Raw genomic sequence first — 18,533 nt, forward strand, 5'->3', positions numbered from 1 at the left:
ATAAAAAACTAAGTTATCCCCAATGCCAAAAGTTCCCATCTAGCTCTTCTGAGGTCAGAACCCATTCCAGGTCCAAATTCTTGTATTGTATTCAGTGAGCGGCTAAGAGTGATGGGATATAAAATGACTCAGCTGTCCAGAATTACTGGAGATCCTTATGGTTAGAGAAAACGAATTGCACTGATTCTGTCATTTAGATTCCGGGGCCAAAAGGTATTTCTGTTGCAGCTGAATATCCTTTAACCCATCACTCTCAGCTACTTAGGAGGGCTGCCTGATTAAAGCCCATATTAATAATCAATATTAGATTTTATAGTTCAGAACATGATGAATTGTGGAATGAAATGCAATATATTGACCAGTCAGATTTCATGGAAACTTTATTCTGAAAAATAAAATGGAATCAGTACAAAAATATGTTACAAAAAGTTTAGGGGCAAAAAAGTTACAAAAAGTTTACCGTTAGAAACGTCAGCTGGTTATCAGGAAATTCACAGCAAGTAAGACAGCGTACAATATGTTCATGATGAGTATATTATGGTTTGACCATTCCAGCAGTGAAACAATTAAAGGGACACTGTAGGCACTATAACCATTCTATCTCAATGAATTAGTTATTGTGCCTCAAGCCACCTGGAACTGTCGCCCCATTCAGTGTTAAACTATTGTCAAGCAGTTAAACACTAAATAAGGGTCTCTGACCACCCACAGCCTCTGCCCCACTGGAGGTGTAGCAAATGCAGAGATTACAAACCTAGTTGTAGCCATACCAATTCATACCAGCAATGGGCGCTGTGATAGGCTAAAAGTCATCATCTGACATTCTCAGCCAATCACAGCTGCCCATTGCTGCTCATATTAATACTTCCTCGTTGGTTCAAACAGCACAGAGGGGATGGGCTGTTAAGGACTGTTTAACAATGAAACATTAAAGACGGTTTAACTGTGAATTTAAGGACGCTGGGGACTCCAGACACTATAACCACTTCCATGAGATAAAGAAGTTACAGTGCCAACAGTATTCCTTTAATAAAGGAATCATTATTACTTTCTCTGTGGTTCTCAGTGCTGGATGGATCACAAAACACAATGCAGGTGCCATAATGCGTCAGATTAAAACGGAGGTTGTCTGATCTAGCTTTGAGAGAGGATGCAAGGGTGAGTAATATTTAGAGGCAGGATTATCTCCATCCTCCATTTGATTATCCAAGAGAACGGAGAAACACAAATTCAGGATACATAATATTTTTAGACTAGAGGCCCGGCCTCTTACTAATTCCAAAGGCCTGCTTTCTACTGGTACCAAAGGGGTTAAAAAAATCCTCAATATATCTGGCAAGCCAGCTACATAAAATGGGATTTGTAAAATACAGAGGTTCTTAAAAACCATCCTGTAAAGGTAAATACTGTAAACAGACTACACATGGGCCAACTGTCCCACCGAACCCGAGGCAAAGGAATGTAAGCCACCAATGTTCAGTATAAGCGTCGGAATTCTGGAAAAGAATAAAAATGTTCACTAGTAGTATTTTTCTTAAGGCAGCGTAATACAGTCTAGCAGTAATACAGTCATTATAGTCTAGGATAGATCCAGAAGGCATTATCTGTTAGACCCTGAACTCTGAGGTCATGATTTGAGAGTAGAGGTCTTCAGACAGAGGCCGATAGGACCGAGAAGACTCATCTAAGAGGTAGAGAGGATCCTGGATGTGCAATGGGGAAAACCCATCCTGGACCAGGCGAAGCTTCTGCTGTTTAAAGGTTCCTGTGGATTCCATGGATTCCTGTAGATTACATAGAAAACATCAAGGACATCTGTTAAGTGTAAACAACATGGAGGAATAAGCCATGTGTAGGGGGATCAGTCTCACAATGAGGTATGAGCCAGTCACATTACTGACCCGGGAAACCAGCCATAATGGGGGAATTGTCCTGTACCAGTAACATTAAGTTAAGGAGAGGGAGGTGATGCGGGATGAGTGTCTCAACTGAAAGCCATATTATGCACAACTTAAAAGCACAACAGCCTTAAATTTGAATATCACTGTGAATTCTTAATTTAGTAAATAAACCTGATAATCCACACTATAGGAATATACAACAAACTCACCATTACTCGCAGAAATCTCGGACGGGCATATGAGGGTAGGAATTCCATGACGTGAATGTATAATTGCTCCAAATCAAGCTTGCGGTCAGGATGCAGGGTTACAGCCGCCATGCCAGTACGGCCTTCGTGACCTAGTAAGAGATTGAAAGTTACTATAGAAATATACAGTAGATGGTTGGAGAGCACAGGCAGGAGTCGAGGGATGGTGTGAGTGGGTTACTACAGCAATATAAAGCGAATGATGGTAGAATGTGTGTAGATTTCAGGGTATCGCAATAGTTCCAATGATGACCAGTTGAAAGATGGAAGAACGTAGATCGGGGTCAGGAGACCGTAAAAACGGTGAGGGCTCCTTTGGCAATGCTTTGGTGGAGTTTAGTAGTGTGTCCTATGTAAGGTTTAATATTAAAAGGTCTGTATTCAGTAAGATGGGAGCAAGTGAACATACGCTTACCTGGTATTGAAACACCATACACATTGACTTCTTGGAAAAAATCCAACCCACTAAGAATCTCTGAAACCTCTGTGGTAGCCACATTCTCTCCCTTCCACCTGCAGAGAGGGTGAAAAGGAGACTTACCTAAATTGCATGATTGGCCAGGAGTGTGAGGCCGCCATTGGCCAGGAGTGTGAGGGGGAGGCCGCCATTGGCCAGGAGTGTGAGGGGGAGGCCGCCATTGGCCAGGAGTGTGAGGGGGAGGCAGTCATTGGCCAGGAGTGTGAGGGGGAGGCTGCCATTGGCCAGGAGTGTGAGGAGGAGGCTGCCATTGGCCAGGAGTGTGAGGAGGAGGCTGCAATTGGCCAGGAGTGTGAGGAGGAGGCTGCCATTGGCCAGGAGTGTGAGGAGGAGGCTGCCATTGGCCAGGAGTGTGAGGAGGAGGCTGCCATTGGCCAGGATTGTGAGGGAGAAGCTTTTATTGGCCAGTGGTGTGAGGGGGAGGTAGACGGTGGCCAGGAGTTGAGAGGGAGGCCGTCATTGGCCAAGAGTGTGAGGGGGAGGGTGTTATTGTCCAGGAATTGTGTAGGGGAGGGTGTTATTGTCCAGGAATTGTGTAGGGGAGGGTGTTATTGGCCAGGAGAGTGAGGGAAAGGCTGTCATGGGCTAGGATTGTGAAGGTGAGGCTGTTGCCCGTTGCCCATTGCCCTCACTGCTCAGTACCTATAAGTGTCTCCTGTCCGATCCCGGAAGTAAACAAATCCCAGATTATCTTGAACCATCAGGTCTCCAGTATTGAAAAAGCAGTCCCCAGGCTGAAAAACATCCCTCAGCAATTTCTTTTCAGAGAGCTCCCGGCTGCCGACATACCCCAGGAATGGAGACAAAGGTGTTACTGGTGAAATCAGGAGCCCTGTTTCTCCTAAAGGTAAACAAAACACAAACAAAATCACTTATTGATAAACAAGAGCTACTCCAACACACCCACAGTCCCACACAGAGCCTGAAATATTACCCCGAACATTGCAAGCTTTGAAAATACCTACAAAGCTGACCCCCCTTAAGAATGAGTTCACACCTGTCTGTGCTCGCAGGCATCTGCCTCTCGAATCTCTCTCGGGCTCACCCTCCTGGGTGTCAAACTTAATCAGGTCAAACGGGCAAAATTGCTGGAGGTAAAAAAAAGAGAAGATAAGCCGAAATTATGAAGGATTTAGAGAAGCAAGATGAGGAAAATGTGAGAATGTGAGATTATTGCCATTTATAGGAATAAGATATTCTCTGGCAACCCAAAAGTAAGAACCTTTTAAGACATCCCTACTATCTGGTAGATAGATCAATGCTAAAATGGCTTAATCCAGGGGGGCAGACACTGTGGGTTTGTTATAGCTTCGGGCTGCAGAAAATCGTAGAATTTTAAAAGCCTATGGCTGTCTGGATATTATGGGAAGATTGAAGGCTTCATGCTGGTTATAGTTGTGGGAAGGTTAAGACTGGTAGAGTATCCTTGAATAATTACAGCAAATACTGCCTGGCCACCATGGCTACTGCCATGGACTAGTAGTATAGAGTGAGGAAAGCAGCCACCTACCTTGAAGAGAAAACTGCCCCGGCCTACAGCCCCCGGGCTACCGGTATAGTTGAAGAAGCTGATATTAAATTCTGTCATTCCATAAGTCTCAAAAATTCTAATCTTCCCAAAACGGCGAGTGAATTCTTTCCACACATCAGGGCGGAGACCACTACCGGCAGCCAGACGCACTTTATGATCAGTCTCATTCGCGCACTGCATCAGAGAAACATTTATTTTAATAAGGCTAGCCTTAGTATAGGAGACATAACACTGGTGGAACCCCAGAAAGAGAGCATGAGTGCAATGTGAGAGGACAGAAGAGAGGGACCAGGAGGGCTATGTAAGTGTTAAGTAGAGAGAGAAGAAAGAATACGCGGGATATGTGAGGGGAAAGAAAAGAGAGCAGGAGGGAGATGTGAGGGGAAAGAAAAGAGAGCAGCAGGGAGATGTGAGGGGAAAGAAAATAGAGCAGCAGGGAGATGTGGGGGGGGGGGGGTAGAGGAGAGAGCAGGAGGGAGATGTGAGGGGGTAGATAAGCGAGCAGGAAGGATTTGTGAGGGGTGGAGGAGAGAGCAGGATAGAGATGTGAGGGGGTAAAGGAGAGAGCAGGATGGAGATGTGAGGGGGTAAAGGAGAGAGCAGGAGGGACATGTGAGGGGGTAGAGGAGAGAGCAGGAGGGACATGTGAGGGGGTAGAGGAGAGAGCAGGAGGGACATGTGAGGGGGTAGAGGAGAGAGCAGGAGGGACATGTGAGGGGGTAGAGGAGAGAGCAGGAGGGACATGTGAGGGGGTAGAGGAGAGAGTAGAAGGGAGATGTGAGGGGGAAGAGGAGAGAGCAGGATTGAGATGTGAGGGGGTAGAGGAGAGAGCAGGATGAAGATGTGAGGGGGTAGAGGAGAGAGCAGGAAGGAGATGTGAGGGGGTAGAGGAGAGAGCAGGAAGGAGATGTGAGGGGGTAGAGGAGAGAGCAGGAGGGAGATGTGAGGGGGAAGAGGAGAGAGCAGGAGGGAGATGTGAGGGGGTAAAGGAGAGAGCAGGAGGGACATGTGAGGGGGTAGAGGAGAGAGCAGGAGGGACATGTGAGGGGGTAGAGGAGAGAGCAGGATTGAGATGTGAGGGGGTAGAGGAGAGAGCAGGAGGGAGATGTGAGGGGGTAAAGGAGAGAGCAGGAGGGACATGTGAGGGGGTAGAGGAGAGAGCAGGAGGGACATGTGAGGGGGTAGAGGAGAGAGCAGAAGGGAGATGTGAGGGGGAAGAGGAGAGAGCAGGAGGGAGATGTGAGGGGGTAGAGGAGAGAGCAAGAGGGAGATGTGAGGGGGTAGAGGAGAGAGCAGGAGGGAGATGTGAGGGGGTAGAGGAGAGAGCAGGAGGGAGATGTGAGGGGGTAGAGGAGAGAGCAGGAGGGAGATGTGAGGGGGTAGAGGAGAGAGCAGGAGGGAGATGTGAGGGGGTAGAGGAGAGAGCAGGAGGGAGATGTGAGGGGGTAGAGGAGAGAGCAGGAGGGAGATGTGAGGGGGTAGAGGAGAGAGCAGGAGGGATTTTTGAGGGGATGGAGGAGAGAGTAGGTGGGAGATGTGAGGGGATGTAGGAGAAAGCAGGGGGGATATTTGAGAGGACAGAAGAGAGAGCAGGGGGGAATATGTGAGGTGGTAGAGGAGAGAGCAGGAGGGAGATGTGAGGGGATGGAGAAGAGAGCAGGGGGGTTATAAGAATAGGGCAACCTGGAAATAGAGCAAACTTTGCTTGAAATAAGCATTATGCAATCGCTGTCTATATAATGGAGTGTCTCCGGCTGTGTTGGGAATTGTAGCAGTGAGTGGGAAAAAATGCAAAGGCTATTCACATTTTGGAGCAGTACCTGTGGCTGGTTTGTAAGGTAACGGCACAGCTCCCCAATATACTGAAAAACGGTCACATTGTATTTCCGGCAGTCGTTCCAGAACTGACTGGCAGAGAAACGCTCTTTCAGCACAAGGGAAGCCCCTGAAAAAAAACAGCATATGAATAATGCTCTGCACTGCCCTACATACACAGCGCTCCGCACAGACACTGCCCTACATACACAGCGCTCCGCACAGACACTGCCCTACATACACAGGGCTCCGCACAGACACTGCCCTACATACACAGCGCTCCGCACAGACACTGCCCTACATACACAGCGCTCCGCACAGACACTGCCCTACATACACAGCGCTCCGCACAGACACTGCCCTACATACACAGCGCTCCGCACAGACACTGCCCTACATACACAGCGCTCCGCACAGACACTGCCCTACATACACAGCGCTCCGCACAGACACTGCCCTCCTCCGAAGGAGCAGCCCTAAACATACAAAGCTCTGTACCGAGCCAGCCCAACAAGGCACAGAGCTCTGTACCGAGCCAGCCCAACAAGGCACAGAGCTCTGTACCGAGCCAGCCCAACAAGGCACAGAGCTCTGTACCGAGCCAGCCCAACAAGGCACAGAGCTCTGTACCGAGCCAGCCCAACAAGGCACAGAGCTCTGTACCGAGCCAGCCCAACAAGGCACAGAGCTCTGTACCGAGCCAGCCCAACAAGGCACAGAGCTCAGCAGAAAGCCTGCCCCATAAACATAGGATTCAAAATAAAGAAACGTACCGACACCAATGCAGCCTCCAATGCCCAGCAAGGCTCCAGACTTGTGGTACAGTGGCAGCGACATGTAGATAATATCATCAGAACTCGCCACGCACAGTTGGTAAAAGACGCAGCACATCAGAGTCTTCAAGTGGCTAATACGAGCAGCTTTTGGCAACCCTAGGAAAAAGTGAACAAACAAATTCATATTAATGACAATAGCTCCCAAGTCTTTATTTCCTGGAAACAGCCTTCGCGACATCACGGAGCAAAAATCCCTAAAAGAATACAATGCAAACCTTCACCTTTTCGCTCTCATACTATACAGTGTCTGAATATTATCGGTCTCATGGGAGTTCTTCCTGGCTGCATGATGAGTGACAACTTCAGTCAACTGAATTTGAGTAACAGAATGGTCAATGGTACCAAAGCAGCTTTGCACCTCTGTAAAGGGGTACTGTACATTACATCATTAAATAAAACTTGGGGGGTTGTGGGGCTACCTATAACATGTGTTAGCCTATGTTTCATAGGGTGCTCAGTTTTTATTAAAAATTTTGAAAAAAGGATATTAAAAAAGATTTTAAAGATTTTAAAAACGACAAGGCAAAACCACGGCAAACATTGCTAATGTAAAGGAAAACTAGAAACATTGTTTCATTTCTCTATATGCTCTCTCTATGCTGACTGCCAAGTGAAAAGGACAGAGAAAATGATAATGATTGACAAGGAGCCAAGATGGAGGCACACAGTTGCAGGATAGAGGTGTGAATCTCTACATTTAATGCTCTTTTTCAAACTTCACAAATACATATTTGTTAATTATAGGGATAAGTGAACAGAATATTACAAAACAATCACGCTAAGAGAAAGTGTCCCTTCAACAATGATTCTGCATAAGCTTAAAGGGGCAGAAAAATGTAAAAAAAAAAATATATATATATATAACACTATCAAATAAAGATAATTTCAACTTTAAAGAAATAAACAACAATATAAAGAGCACAGTGAAGAACTTCCTGACATAATGTAATTGCTCCTGCTCTCTTGGGATAAGGTTACCTGTGGTACCGGATGTGAAGATGCAGATAGCAGTGTCCATTGGATTTTTAGGAATGCCCAGATGCGCAGGTATGGGGTCATCTGATGCTTTATCCATCAGTTCCTGCAGATTTATAACATCCTCGGGGTAATCTCCAGAGCCCATCACCCAGATCTTAATTCCCATATTGCGCAGTTCAGGAAGGATTTCTTGAACTGCATCGAACAGCTCTGCAAAGACAGGTATGTAGGTGTCACCTCACTTATTCAGTCACCCCAATATATTACGCACAGAGACGACAAGCAAATCTGGTGACTGGAGCCCACAGGATTTATACATTTCTTACCCTATTCACACAGTGATGACAAACATTTAGGGACAGGTTTACTACTGTGTGACAGGGTGAATAAAACCATGTTTAAAACACAAAACAACTTGATTTCTTGTAATAAAATACTTTCAGCTCTGTATTTCTGATATATTATAAGCTAAGGGTTATTCAGCATTAAATAGGGATTAGTTAGGTACCATGAGGCTGTAGATTCATGCAATATTTATATTTTTGGTTAATGAATTCCATTGATCCAAGTTAATTGAACTTATGTCTGCAGTGATAACACACACTTTTCAGAGCAAACATGTTATAAAATAAACATTCAAAGTTCAGTATAAGACCTTAAAGGGACTCTATAGGCACCCAGCCAATTTGATGTCAATGCAGTGGATGCTATGGCCCTGGCGTTAGTCCTGCTAAGTAAAACAATGCTGTTTTGTAGACATGACAATGTATTCCTTGCAGGACTAACCACACCTATAGCGACTGTCTACTTAAAAACCACTAGATGGGTGTCCACTGTTATAACGGAGCCAACCAAGGCTTCTCAGAGAGAATTTGATTGGAGGAGACATGCAATTCTTGCTCTATGAGATTGGATTGGACGAATAGACAAAGATCAGAAAGCGTGACATTGCATTAGGTAGATCGGACAGCTAAGCGCTGGAAAAAAGTGAACCCCCCCCCACAAAACAGTTTGCATTTAGGGGGACCAAGAAATCTAAACAGTGAGGAGAACACTATAGTATAAGAAATATATGTTTGTATTCCTAATGCTTTTAAGGAACACTATAGGCACCCAGACCACTTCAACTCCCAGGTCCATGAATCCTGAAAAGCTAATTATTGCACTCTTTGATAAGCTGCAATAATTAGCTTGGTGAGTTAACTCCACTCCACCTGTCTACCAGACAGCCACTAGAGGGACTTCCGGGCAACTTTTGGTTGTCTAACTGACTTTGGACATCCTCACGCTATGCATCCGGACGTCCAGCGTCAATTAAAACCCAATAGGAAAGCATTGAATAAGGCTTTCCTATGGAAAAATGTGAGCGCGGCCATTGGCACACATGCATATTAAGTCTCCTCCACTGGCTGGCGTCAGCGGGGGAGGAGCGGACCTTAGCCAGCTCCAAGGGGCATCAGCGCTGGATCGGTTAAGTGACAGAAGGGAGGGACTATAGTGCCAGGAAAACAACTTTGTTTAAAAAAAAAAAAAAAAAAAGATATTCTAAATAGGAAATCTTCCTCTGTTTGAACATAACATCCAGCTAGAATGAGTCTTTACGTTTGAAATCATGATTTACATAAACTCCACGTCGCACTGTGAGCCTGTTCATTGGGTTCCCAAGGGCTGTCAACAAAGGGCTGAATTCAGTGGGTAAAAAAAAAAAAACTTTGTTATTGTTCTATCTTTTCTATTGTGGCCTAAAATATGCAGTTTTGGAATATAAACCCTGAAATCAGTTCTATTCTCTTTTTAACTGCTGACGTAAATGTCTCCCCCTTTGTGAAACCCTGGCGTAGATGTGAGATCGTGTCGAGAACATACACAACCGCAAACACTTTCATCTCCCAAGCTTTTGACTTGATAATGTTTTCATGAAATTCTCTGAATAAATTAAAGCTGCTGTTAGATAAACAGGGCCCCCTTTAGTTTCAGTATATTTGTGCAGTTATACCCCACTCCCCCAGGAATGTAAGGTTGTTTGAGCAGAGCCCTCGTACACTGACTGGGTGTATACATCTTATCTTGGGCAGGGTACCCCTTAAATTATGCTGCAATACCCATTATGCATATTATCCTGAGATACCATAACCTGAAAGTAACACCAATATTTACTATCCCTTACACTGCGAGCTGGGGTATCCTGAAAGTTGGGGTGCTCCTTATACATAATAGCCCCCACACCATAAGCTGGGGAACCCCTTATACCTACCATAAACTGCAGTAACCCCGATATTTATGATCCCTCACACTGCCAGCTGCGGTACCGTGGGAGTTGGGGTACCTCTGATATTCAGTACCCTGGTATGGTTGTGATACCCCTTATACACAGTACCCTGGGAGGGTTGGGGTACTCTCTAATACACAGTACCGGGGGGGGGGGGGGAGAGGGAGGAATTCGGGTACCCCTTATACATAGTACCCTGGGGGGATTGGGGTACCCCTTATACATAGTAGGGGGGTGTACCCCTTATACACAGTACCCTGTGTGGTGGGGGGGATTGGTGTACCCCCTTATACAAAATACCCTGGGGGGATTGGGGTGCCCCTTATACACAGTACCCTGGGGGGGGAATTGGGGTACCCCTTATACACAGTACCCTGGGGGGGGGGGAATTGGGGTACCTCTTATACACAGTAGGGGGGGAGATAGGGGTACCCCTTATACACAGTACCCTGTGTGGTGGTGATGGTGGGGGGGATTGAGGTACCCCCTTATACAAAGTACCGGGGGGGGGGGGGATTGGGATACCCCTTATACAAAGTACCCTGGGGGGATTGGGGTACCTCTTATACACAGTACGGGGGGGATGGGGGTACCTCTTGTACACAGTACCCTGTGTGGTGGTGGGGGGATTGAGGTACCCCCTTATACAAAGTACCCTGGGGGGGGATTGGGATACCCCTTATACACAGTACCCTGGGGGGGAATACAGTACCCTGGGTGGTGGATTGGGGTACCCCTTATACACAGTACCCCGGGTGGAGGGGCTTCGGAGTACCCCTTATACTCAATACCTGTTGGGCATTCCCCATTCTGTGAGGGGGTTTCTGCACCCAGTTACCCGGTTTAAACACCTCTTACCCGGGCTGGTGATGAGGCCCCGGGCCCCGCAGGCCCCCAGACAGTGCCGGAGGGCCCCTTTCCTGACGTTGGTGTTGAGGAAGGCGGCCACCACACCGAGCTGGGCCAGGCCGAACCAGGCGGCCAGGAAGCGGGGCTCGTTCCCCAACAGCAGGGCTACCGTGTCCCCCGGGGCCAGGTCGGCCAGCAGAGCGGAGGCTGCCCGGCCACACCGAGCCCCCAGCTCCCGGTAGGTCACGGTCTGCTCCCGGAAGCGGATGAAGATTCGGTCCGGGTGGCTCCGCAGCCGCTGCTGGAAGAGCTGAGGGAGAGACTGGACCCCGGAGCCCAGCCATCGCCGAATCTGGGCCTTCACCCGGGCCGCCCGAACCGTGAACATCACATCCTGAGCCAACAGCACCAACCGGGGCCACAGCCAGCCACACAGCAAGAGCAGGGCCAGCACCGAGCCCAGCACCGGCCACGGGTCCATCCCGGGGAGTGGGTGCTGGGGGGCCCGGGCTTCGATGGAGTGTCGGTGCTGGGGGTCCCTCGGTTAGAGGCTGGGGGTCCCTTGGTTAGAGGAGGTTCAGGCTGGGGGTCCCTTGGTTGGAGGAGGTTCAGTGCTGGTGGTCCCTTGGTTAGAGGAGGTTCAGGCTGGGGGTCCCTTGGTTAGAAGCTGGGGGTCCCTTGGTTGGAGGAGGTTCAGTGCTGGTGGTCCCTTGGTTAGAGGAGGTTCAGGCTGGGGGTCCCTTGGTTAGAAGCTGGGGGTCCCTTGGTTAGAGGCTGGGGGTCCCTTGGTTAGAGGAGGTTCAGGCTGGTGGTCCCTTGGTTAGAGGCTAGGGGTCCCTCGGTTGGAGGAGGTTCAGGCTGGGGGTCCCTTGGTTGGAGGTCCTGCAGAAGTTGGAGCTGCTCTATGAGAGACTTTCAGAATTCTTTCCTGGGACTTCGTTCATTGTAACTCGGTGTTCGATCAGATTCTTTTTGCTATCACTAGGTTTCCCCTCGCAGCTCGCCGATCTGATTGTGCAGGGGGCGGGTAGGGGCATGTCTCCCCCCCCCGGGGAGGGGGGGGCACAGTCTGAAAGGGAGGGGGAATGTAGGTGAGAGGTCGGAGGATTCCCAGCCAGACATCCAGTCTGCACCCCCTCCATTATTAACATGCAACGGTGGGAGGAGGTACAGCCAGCAACACTGCATTCAGCAAAGAGCCAGGGTGATGGGAGTTACAGTCCACAGAGGGTCAGGGCTGGTATGATGGAGGGCAACATGCTGTGAAGTCTGAATGCCATCCTAAATAAGGTGCAAACACCCACCATATAAATCAATAGAACGTCTGTTAACATTGTGAACTATGAAACCAAAATAACCAGTTTAGCCATGACAAGCAGTGACTGGGTATGTAACAGAAGCAGAGCTCTGCCTCTACCTTATAATCCGCACATCTAGGTAAAATATTACACGGGTTATTTACTAAAATGGGAATTAGCAAATTTCGAGCCCAACGCAAAAAAATAAATACAAATTGAAATCTGAAAGTGTGGAATTTCCTATTTTGGATATTTTTGCACATAGAATGCAATGTATAAGTTATCCACAAATCAGTTTCACGAATAAAACCTTGTGTGTGTTTTAAGTGATGTACCCTACATTGTAAATTGCTAGAAAAATAATATCAGTTCTTGAATGCCAATTACCCCCCCAAAAAACAGTGCTGCACTAATTAAATACAAAAATATACTGAAAACACCTTACACAGGGTCACTCTGTATGTCCCTGGATATACTTAGAATACAAAAAATAAAAACATATAGTGCAGATAGCACATATACCCCTTAATGCATATGCCCCCTTTAGTTGTCTAATCACATAGACCATAAACCAGGCATAGGCAACCTTTGGCACTCCATATGTTTTGCACTACACCTCCCATGATGCTTTGCTAGCATTGTGGGTGTAAGAGCACCCCTGCCATAGACTAGGGGGTGTACTGTATATGCTTAGGAGCTTTCTGTACGATATGATTTCTTGTATTATATGTACATCGTGACACACAGAATGATCCGATTTACAGGCACCAAGTGTTTTGGGTTCGGTTTTTGTGTGTAATCTGTTTTTGCATGTGTGCTGTGTTTAGTGCGTTCAGCTTACATTGATTTGACTTCCACAAATTTTGCACATTGGAAGCCCCATGTACACTTTTTTTTGGTTGTTGTACGATCGGTTCTGGGTTCCTAACCACTAAAAACCGTGTCCCTCGAACCATTTAAAATGTTAAGATGTTTTATGATCCTCACATAATGGGCATTTAAATAATCTTGCTATAAGATCTCAACACATTGGCTATCATAAAAGATTTAGCTAAACGGCTCTGGCCAATGACCAAATAGATCAAAGGGACACTCCAGGCACCCAGACCACTTCTGCCCATTGGAGTGGTCTGGGTGCCAACTCCCACTACCCTTAAACCTGCAAATGTAATTATTGCAGTTTTTATAAACTGCAATAATTACATTGCAGGGTTAACTCCTACTTTAGTGGCTGTCTAGTAGACAGCCACTAGAGGGCACTTCCTGGCTTCTAGCACAGATTTTCTGTGTGAGGATCTCCAGCATCGCTCAATTCCCCATAAGATAGCATTAAAAGACATTGCCGCGCATGCGCACTAGGTCTCCCCCGCCGGCGTGTGAAGACCGAGAACTAGGGATAGCCCGATTATCGGTTCTGCAGATTATTGGAGCAGCTTTTCAGCACAATTCTGATTATTGGTATCAGTCTTCTAATTTGCAGATATTGCCAATAACTTACTCTTTTGCATCTAGAAACTCTAGCCGCTAGTCACATCGCAACTTTACCCCTCCCTATGAGTTACTGCATGCGGAGCTCATCTGAAGCCAAGTAGGTGAGAATGATCTACTGTAATGCACTGGGCAATCACATTCCTATTATCAACAGCACTGTACGCGAGAGTGATAAGAGTGTGATTGCTAACAGCATGTTCACTTAATGCCACTTTCGTGTAAAAATTATGTTGCTTTTTCTAAACTTACAGAAGAGAGGCACAAGTCATCGTCCGAAAGCTAACCAATAATCTATCGGCATTGGCTCTGGAAAGATATTGATCGATCCGTACGGAGAATCTCTAACCTTCAAAAATCAAGCAAAATTAGGACGTGACTGCCTGGGCCCTGTAATTACACATCACAGACTCCTATCCACGTTGACGCATGTCCTAACAAAGCAGTGATGTAAGTATGTGGTACTTTTTATTTTTTTTTGCTGCAGGGTAAACAGATTTGAAACGGATGACAAGCTCCCCCTGTTATAGATATCAAAAAGAGCTCAGAACTCATCCAGCCTCTTGGATGGAAATCATTAACTTGGGATGTGCTCTCAGCTGTTGCCCCGTTCCACGTACAAAGTGTTAGAATAAGAACAAGACTCTAGAAATCTCAATAACGGTACAGCGGGTTGCAGGGGTCTGAGCTCCTCCTTTGTTCTTTTCAAAAGAATGTCTTGCAACCTGTTCTGATCAAAGCCTTCTGAAATATTCAGGAATCAGCAACCTAATTTTCTTATGTGTAGGCAAAGATAGTAATACCAATAAGCAATAGATTTAATGCATTAATGCTTTTCAGTTTGTACGAATGAATCTCTGCCCGAACAAATTGATCCATCTGGAATTCACCTTTGGAGTCTTAATCAACGAATAAGTAAATTCCACAATGGATTTCACTTATGGAAACACCAGACACAAGTCGCCAAATCTAGGAATGTCTTTACATTTGCTCGCATTGTGTGCGAAAGGAACGCAAGAGCTTTTCAACGGGGCTCTGTGCATGCGTTGCCATGAAGACCATTTTGGCTTAAAAAGCCAAAAGTTGGGTCTCCTGCCCCTGGCATTTCTGTAACTTGGCTTCCACTACAGGGAATAATTATCCAGCCAATCTATTAATGGGCGCCAATTGGAAAATAATAGTACGTATAACATACAAGTCTATATAAGAATGATTATGTTCCTTTAAAGCACACAATATTTACAGCGGTTCAAGGGACACTGTAATCACCAAAACAACTTTAGCTTAATGAAGCTGTTTAGGTGTATAGATCATGCCCCTGAAGGCTGGAGAATATTTGCACACTTGCTTCTGTATTGACAGAAATAGTCTACTGCCCATTTGGCAAAATGCTCAGATGAGGTAGCTGAGTGACTTAAGGGAGATATCTATTAATCACAGACACTTACAGGGTTATTCATCGAAGAGAGTAAAATGGTACATTTCAAATTAAAAGGTAAAAATAGCTAAAATGGAAATATTCTCTAAGTCCGCTATGCTTCCAGTTGGGCTACTTTGACTTTAAATGTGAAATTCACTTTGAATTCTTACTTTAGTGGATAGCACTGACTGTGTGAGTATCTGTGAAAGCAACAGCTCTGATTCAAATGGGGCACTTTAACTCCTTAACCCCTTAAGGACACATGACATGTGTGACATGTCATGATTCCCTTTTATTCCAGAAGTTTGGTCCTTAAGGGGTTAAAGGGACACTCCAGTGCCAGGAAAACAATCAGTTTTCCTGGCACTGCAGGTCCCATCCCCGGTTGCTGAAGGGGTGAACCGGGGATGGGAGGTGGGAGCGACGATGTCCCTCGTCGCCGCTTCTTCCTCTGCCGCCGCTCCTCCCCTTCCTTATGTCAGCCAGCTGGGGAGACCTAATGCGCATGCGCATTAGGCCTCTCCATAGGAAAGCATTGAAAATGCTTTTCAATGCTTTCCTATTGGGATTTTAGCGACGCTGGAGGTCCTCATGTAACTTCCACTCTTTCGGCCCCGCCTCTTCCCCTCACACGGAGCTCCGCAGACATTGCATGGAGGAGACCTGGCAGGAGCAGCAGGATCACTGCCAGGTCTCAGAAGGTGAGGGTGGAGGGGGGCAGAGGGGGGAAACAGAAAGAGATAGGTTGCAGGAGCAATGGAATTCCTATCGCTGGAATATGTACAGTTCTGTTTGTTTCTGGCTGGGGAGATCTGTGATCTGATCTCCCCAGCCAGAGCATGTGTATGCAGCCAAGCCGGGCCCCTGACTGCCTCGGGCCTCTCGGTCCATGACCGATCTGCCTGAGTGGTCAGTCTGCCCCTGGACATAGAGGATGCGAAGTCCCCAATCCCCATAATCAATGCTATCTAGCGGCGGTGCCCTTTGTTCCCTATTCTTTTTGATTTAGAAATTGACCCTTGGCCAGAGCATAAGAGCAGTTGTTTGTAGGAGTGCTGTTTGATTGGAAATGAACATTGCCATTTATTTCCCTTATCTCCCATACGATTTTCTCCTTAGTCTGTGTTCTCTCCCTTGCCATTTTGATGACATCCTTTTTATTTAAGGGTAACTCAAGTCAATGTGAAGTTCTCAGTAGCACTCTCTTTAAATGTGAGTTAACCCCTTAAGGACCAAACTTCTGGAATAAAAGGGAATCACGACATGTCACGTGTCCTTAAGGGGTTAAAATTAGATTGTGACTTTGAGTGGTGAGCACGTCCCCCCGTTTGAGCATGTTAGTTCAATGGTCTTCATGGCAACGCATGCGCAGAGCCCTGTTGAAAAGCTCTTGCGTTCCTTTCGCACACAATGCGAGCAAATGTAAAGACATTCCTAGATTTGGCGACTTGTGTCTGGTGTTTCCATAAGTGAAATCCATTGTGGAATTTACTTATTCGTTGATTAAGACTCCAAAGGTGAATTCCAGATGGACCAATTTGTTCGGGCATAGATTCATTCGTACAAACTGAAAAGCATTAATGCATTAAATCTATTGCTTATTGGTATTACTATCTTTGCCTACACATAAGAAAATTAGGTTGCTGATTCCTGAATATTTCAGAAGGCTTTGATCAGAACAGGTTGCAAGACATTCTTTTGAAAAGAACAAAGGAGGAGCTCAGACCCCTGCAACCCGCTGTACCGTTATTGAGATTTCTAGAGTCTTGTTCTTATTCTAACACTTTGTACGTGGAACGGGGCAACAGCTGAGAGCACATCCCAAGTTAATGATTTCCATCCAAGAGGCTGGATGAGTTCTGAGCTCTTTTTGATATCTATAACAGGGGGAGCTTGTCATCCGTTTCAAATCTGTTTACCCTGCAGCAAAATAAAATAAAAAGTACCACATACTTACATCACTGCTTTGTTAGGACATGCGTCAACGTGGATAGGAGTCTGTGATGTGTAATTAAAGGGCCCAGGCAGTCACGTCCTAATTTTGCTTGATTTTTGAAGGTTAGAGATTCTCCGTACGGATCGATCAATATCTTTCCAGAGCCAATGCCGATAGATTATTGCTTAGCTTTCGGACGATGACTTGTGCCTCTCTTCTGTAAGTTTAGAAAAAGCAACATAATTTTTACACGAAAGTGGCATTAAGTGAACATGCTGTTAGCAATCACACTCTTATCACTCTCGCGTACAGTGCTGTTGATAATAGGAATGTGATTGCCCAGTGCATTACAGTAGATCATTCTCACCTACTTGGCTTCAGATGAGCTCCGCATGCAGTAACTCATAGGGAGGGGTAAAGTTGCGATGTGACTAGCGGCTAGAGTTTCTAGATGCAAAAGAGTAAGTTATTGGCAATATCTGCAAATTAGAAGACTGATACCAATAATCAGAATTGTGCTGAAAAGCTGCTCCAATAATCTGCAGAACCGATAATCGGGCTATCCCTAGTTCTCGGTCTTCACACGCCGGCGGGGGAGACCTAGTGCGCATGCGCGGCAATGTCTTTTAATGCTATCTTATGGGGAATTGAGCGATGCTGGAGATCCTCACACAGAAAATCTGTGCTAGAAACCAGGAAGTGCCCTCTAGTGGCTGTCTAGTAGACAGCCACTAGAGGAGGAGTTAACCCTGCAATGTAATTATTTATGAAAACCGCAATAATTACAGTTGCAGGGTTAAGGGTAGTGGGAGTTGGCACCCAGACCACTTCAATGGGCAGAAGTGGTCTGGGTGCCTGGAGTGTCCCTTTAAGGACCGCAGACGTACTAGGCAAATATATTACTTATCCGATCGCAGTTCCCCCGCCGGCAATAGGTGTTGTTCCCGGTCTGGGGGTCTGCCTGACAGCGTCCCCCCTCTGCAAATTAGGCCCCCGCGGGCAATAACCGTCCATAGTGCTGCCTGTAGGCGGACTCCCTAAACTGACAGGCAGTCTCCCTGCTACTGTAAAATATAAAATAAAAATGTTAAATAAAAAATATAGGAGATATATATACATATTATATCTATAAATATGTATGTATATATATATATATATATATATATATATATATCTTCTATACATAATGTCAAAGTGTATTTTTAGATTAATATATACATATATTAATATAAAAACACACTTATAATTAAATTACACACATATAATAACTATATATTGTATATATATTATAAAATATAAATAAAAATGCATAAAAAAAGGAAAAATAAAAATTGTATTCTAACTGTATTATGATATTTATATCAAAATACACTTAGAATGAAATTATAGATATCTATGTATATATAAATAAAAATACAAAATAAATATATATCCATATACATAAATATACACGTAGACTTCAAATATATAAATATGTATATATTTT

General features: G+C 45.7%; 1 protein-coding gene across 3 annotated transcripts; it reads right to left on the reverse strand.

The window, feature by feature from the left end:
• Positions 1 to 362: 362 nt before the first annotated feature.
• SLC27A3 (solute carrier family 27 member 3) lies at positions 363 to 11,644 on the reverse strand. 3 transcript variants are annotated; one of them, XM_063440159.1, is made up of 11 exons: positions 11,487 to 11,644; positions 10,915 to 11,433; positions 7,788 to 7,997; positions 6,747 to 6,905; positions 5,979 to 6,103; positions 4,138 to 4,332; positions 3,625 to 3,715; positions 3,270 to 3,468; positions 2,565 to 2,662; positions 2,111 to 2,241; positions 363 to 1,784 (listed from the first exon to the last, which is right to left on the reverse strand). In XM_063440159.1, the coding sequence occupies exons 2-11, from the start codon at positions 11,384 to 11,386 to the stop codon at positions 1,608 to 1,610; spliced, it is 1,857 nt and encodes a 618-aa protein (XP_063296229.1). In that variant the 5' UTR covers positions 11,387 to 11,433; positions 11,487 to 11,644; the 3' UTR covers positions 363 to 1,607. The 3 variants fall into 3 exon arrangements, with proteins under 3 accessions (XP_063296229.1, XP_063296230.1, XP_063296228.1); XM_063440160.1 differs by having other exon boundaries at positions 10,915 to 11,431; positions 11,570 to 11,621; XM_063440158.1 differs by having other exon boundaries at positions 10,915 to 11,644.
• Positions 11,645 to 18,533: the final 6,889 nt, after the last annotated feature.

Source organism: Pelobates fuscus, chromosome 13, assembly GCF_036172605.1.
Source record: "Pelobates fuscus isolate aPelFus1 chromosome 13, aPelFus1.pri, whole genome shotgun sequence".
In the NCBI taxonomy this organism is placed as follows: domain Eukaryota; kingdom Metazoa; phylum Chordata; class Amphibia; order Anura; family Pelobatidae; genus Pelobates; species Pelobates fuscus.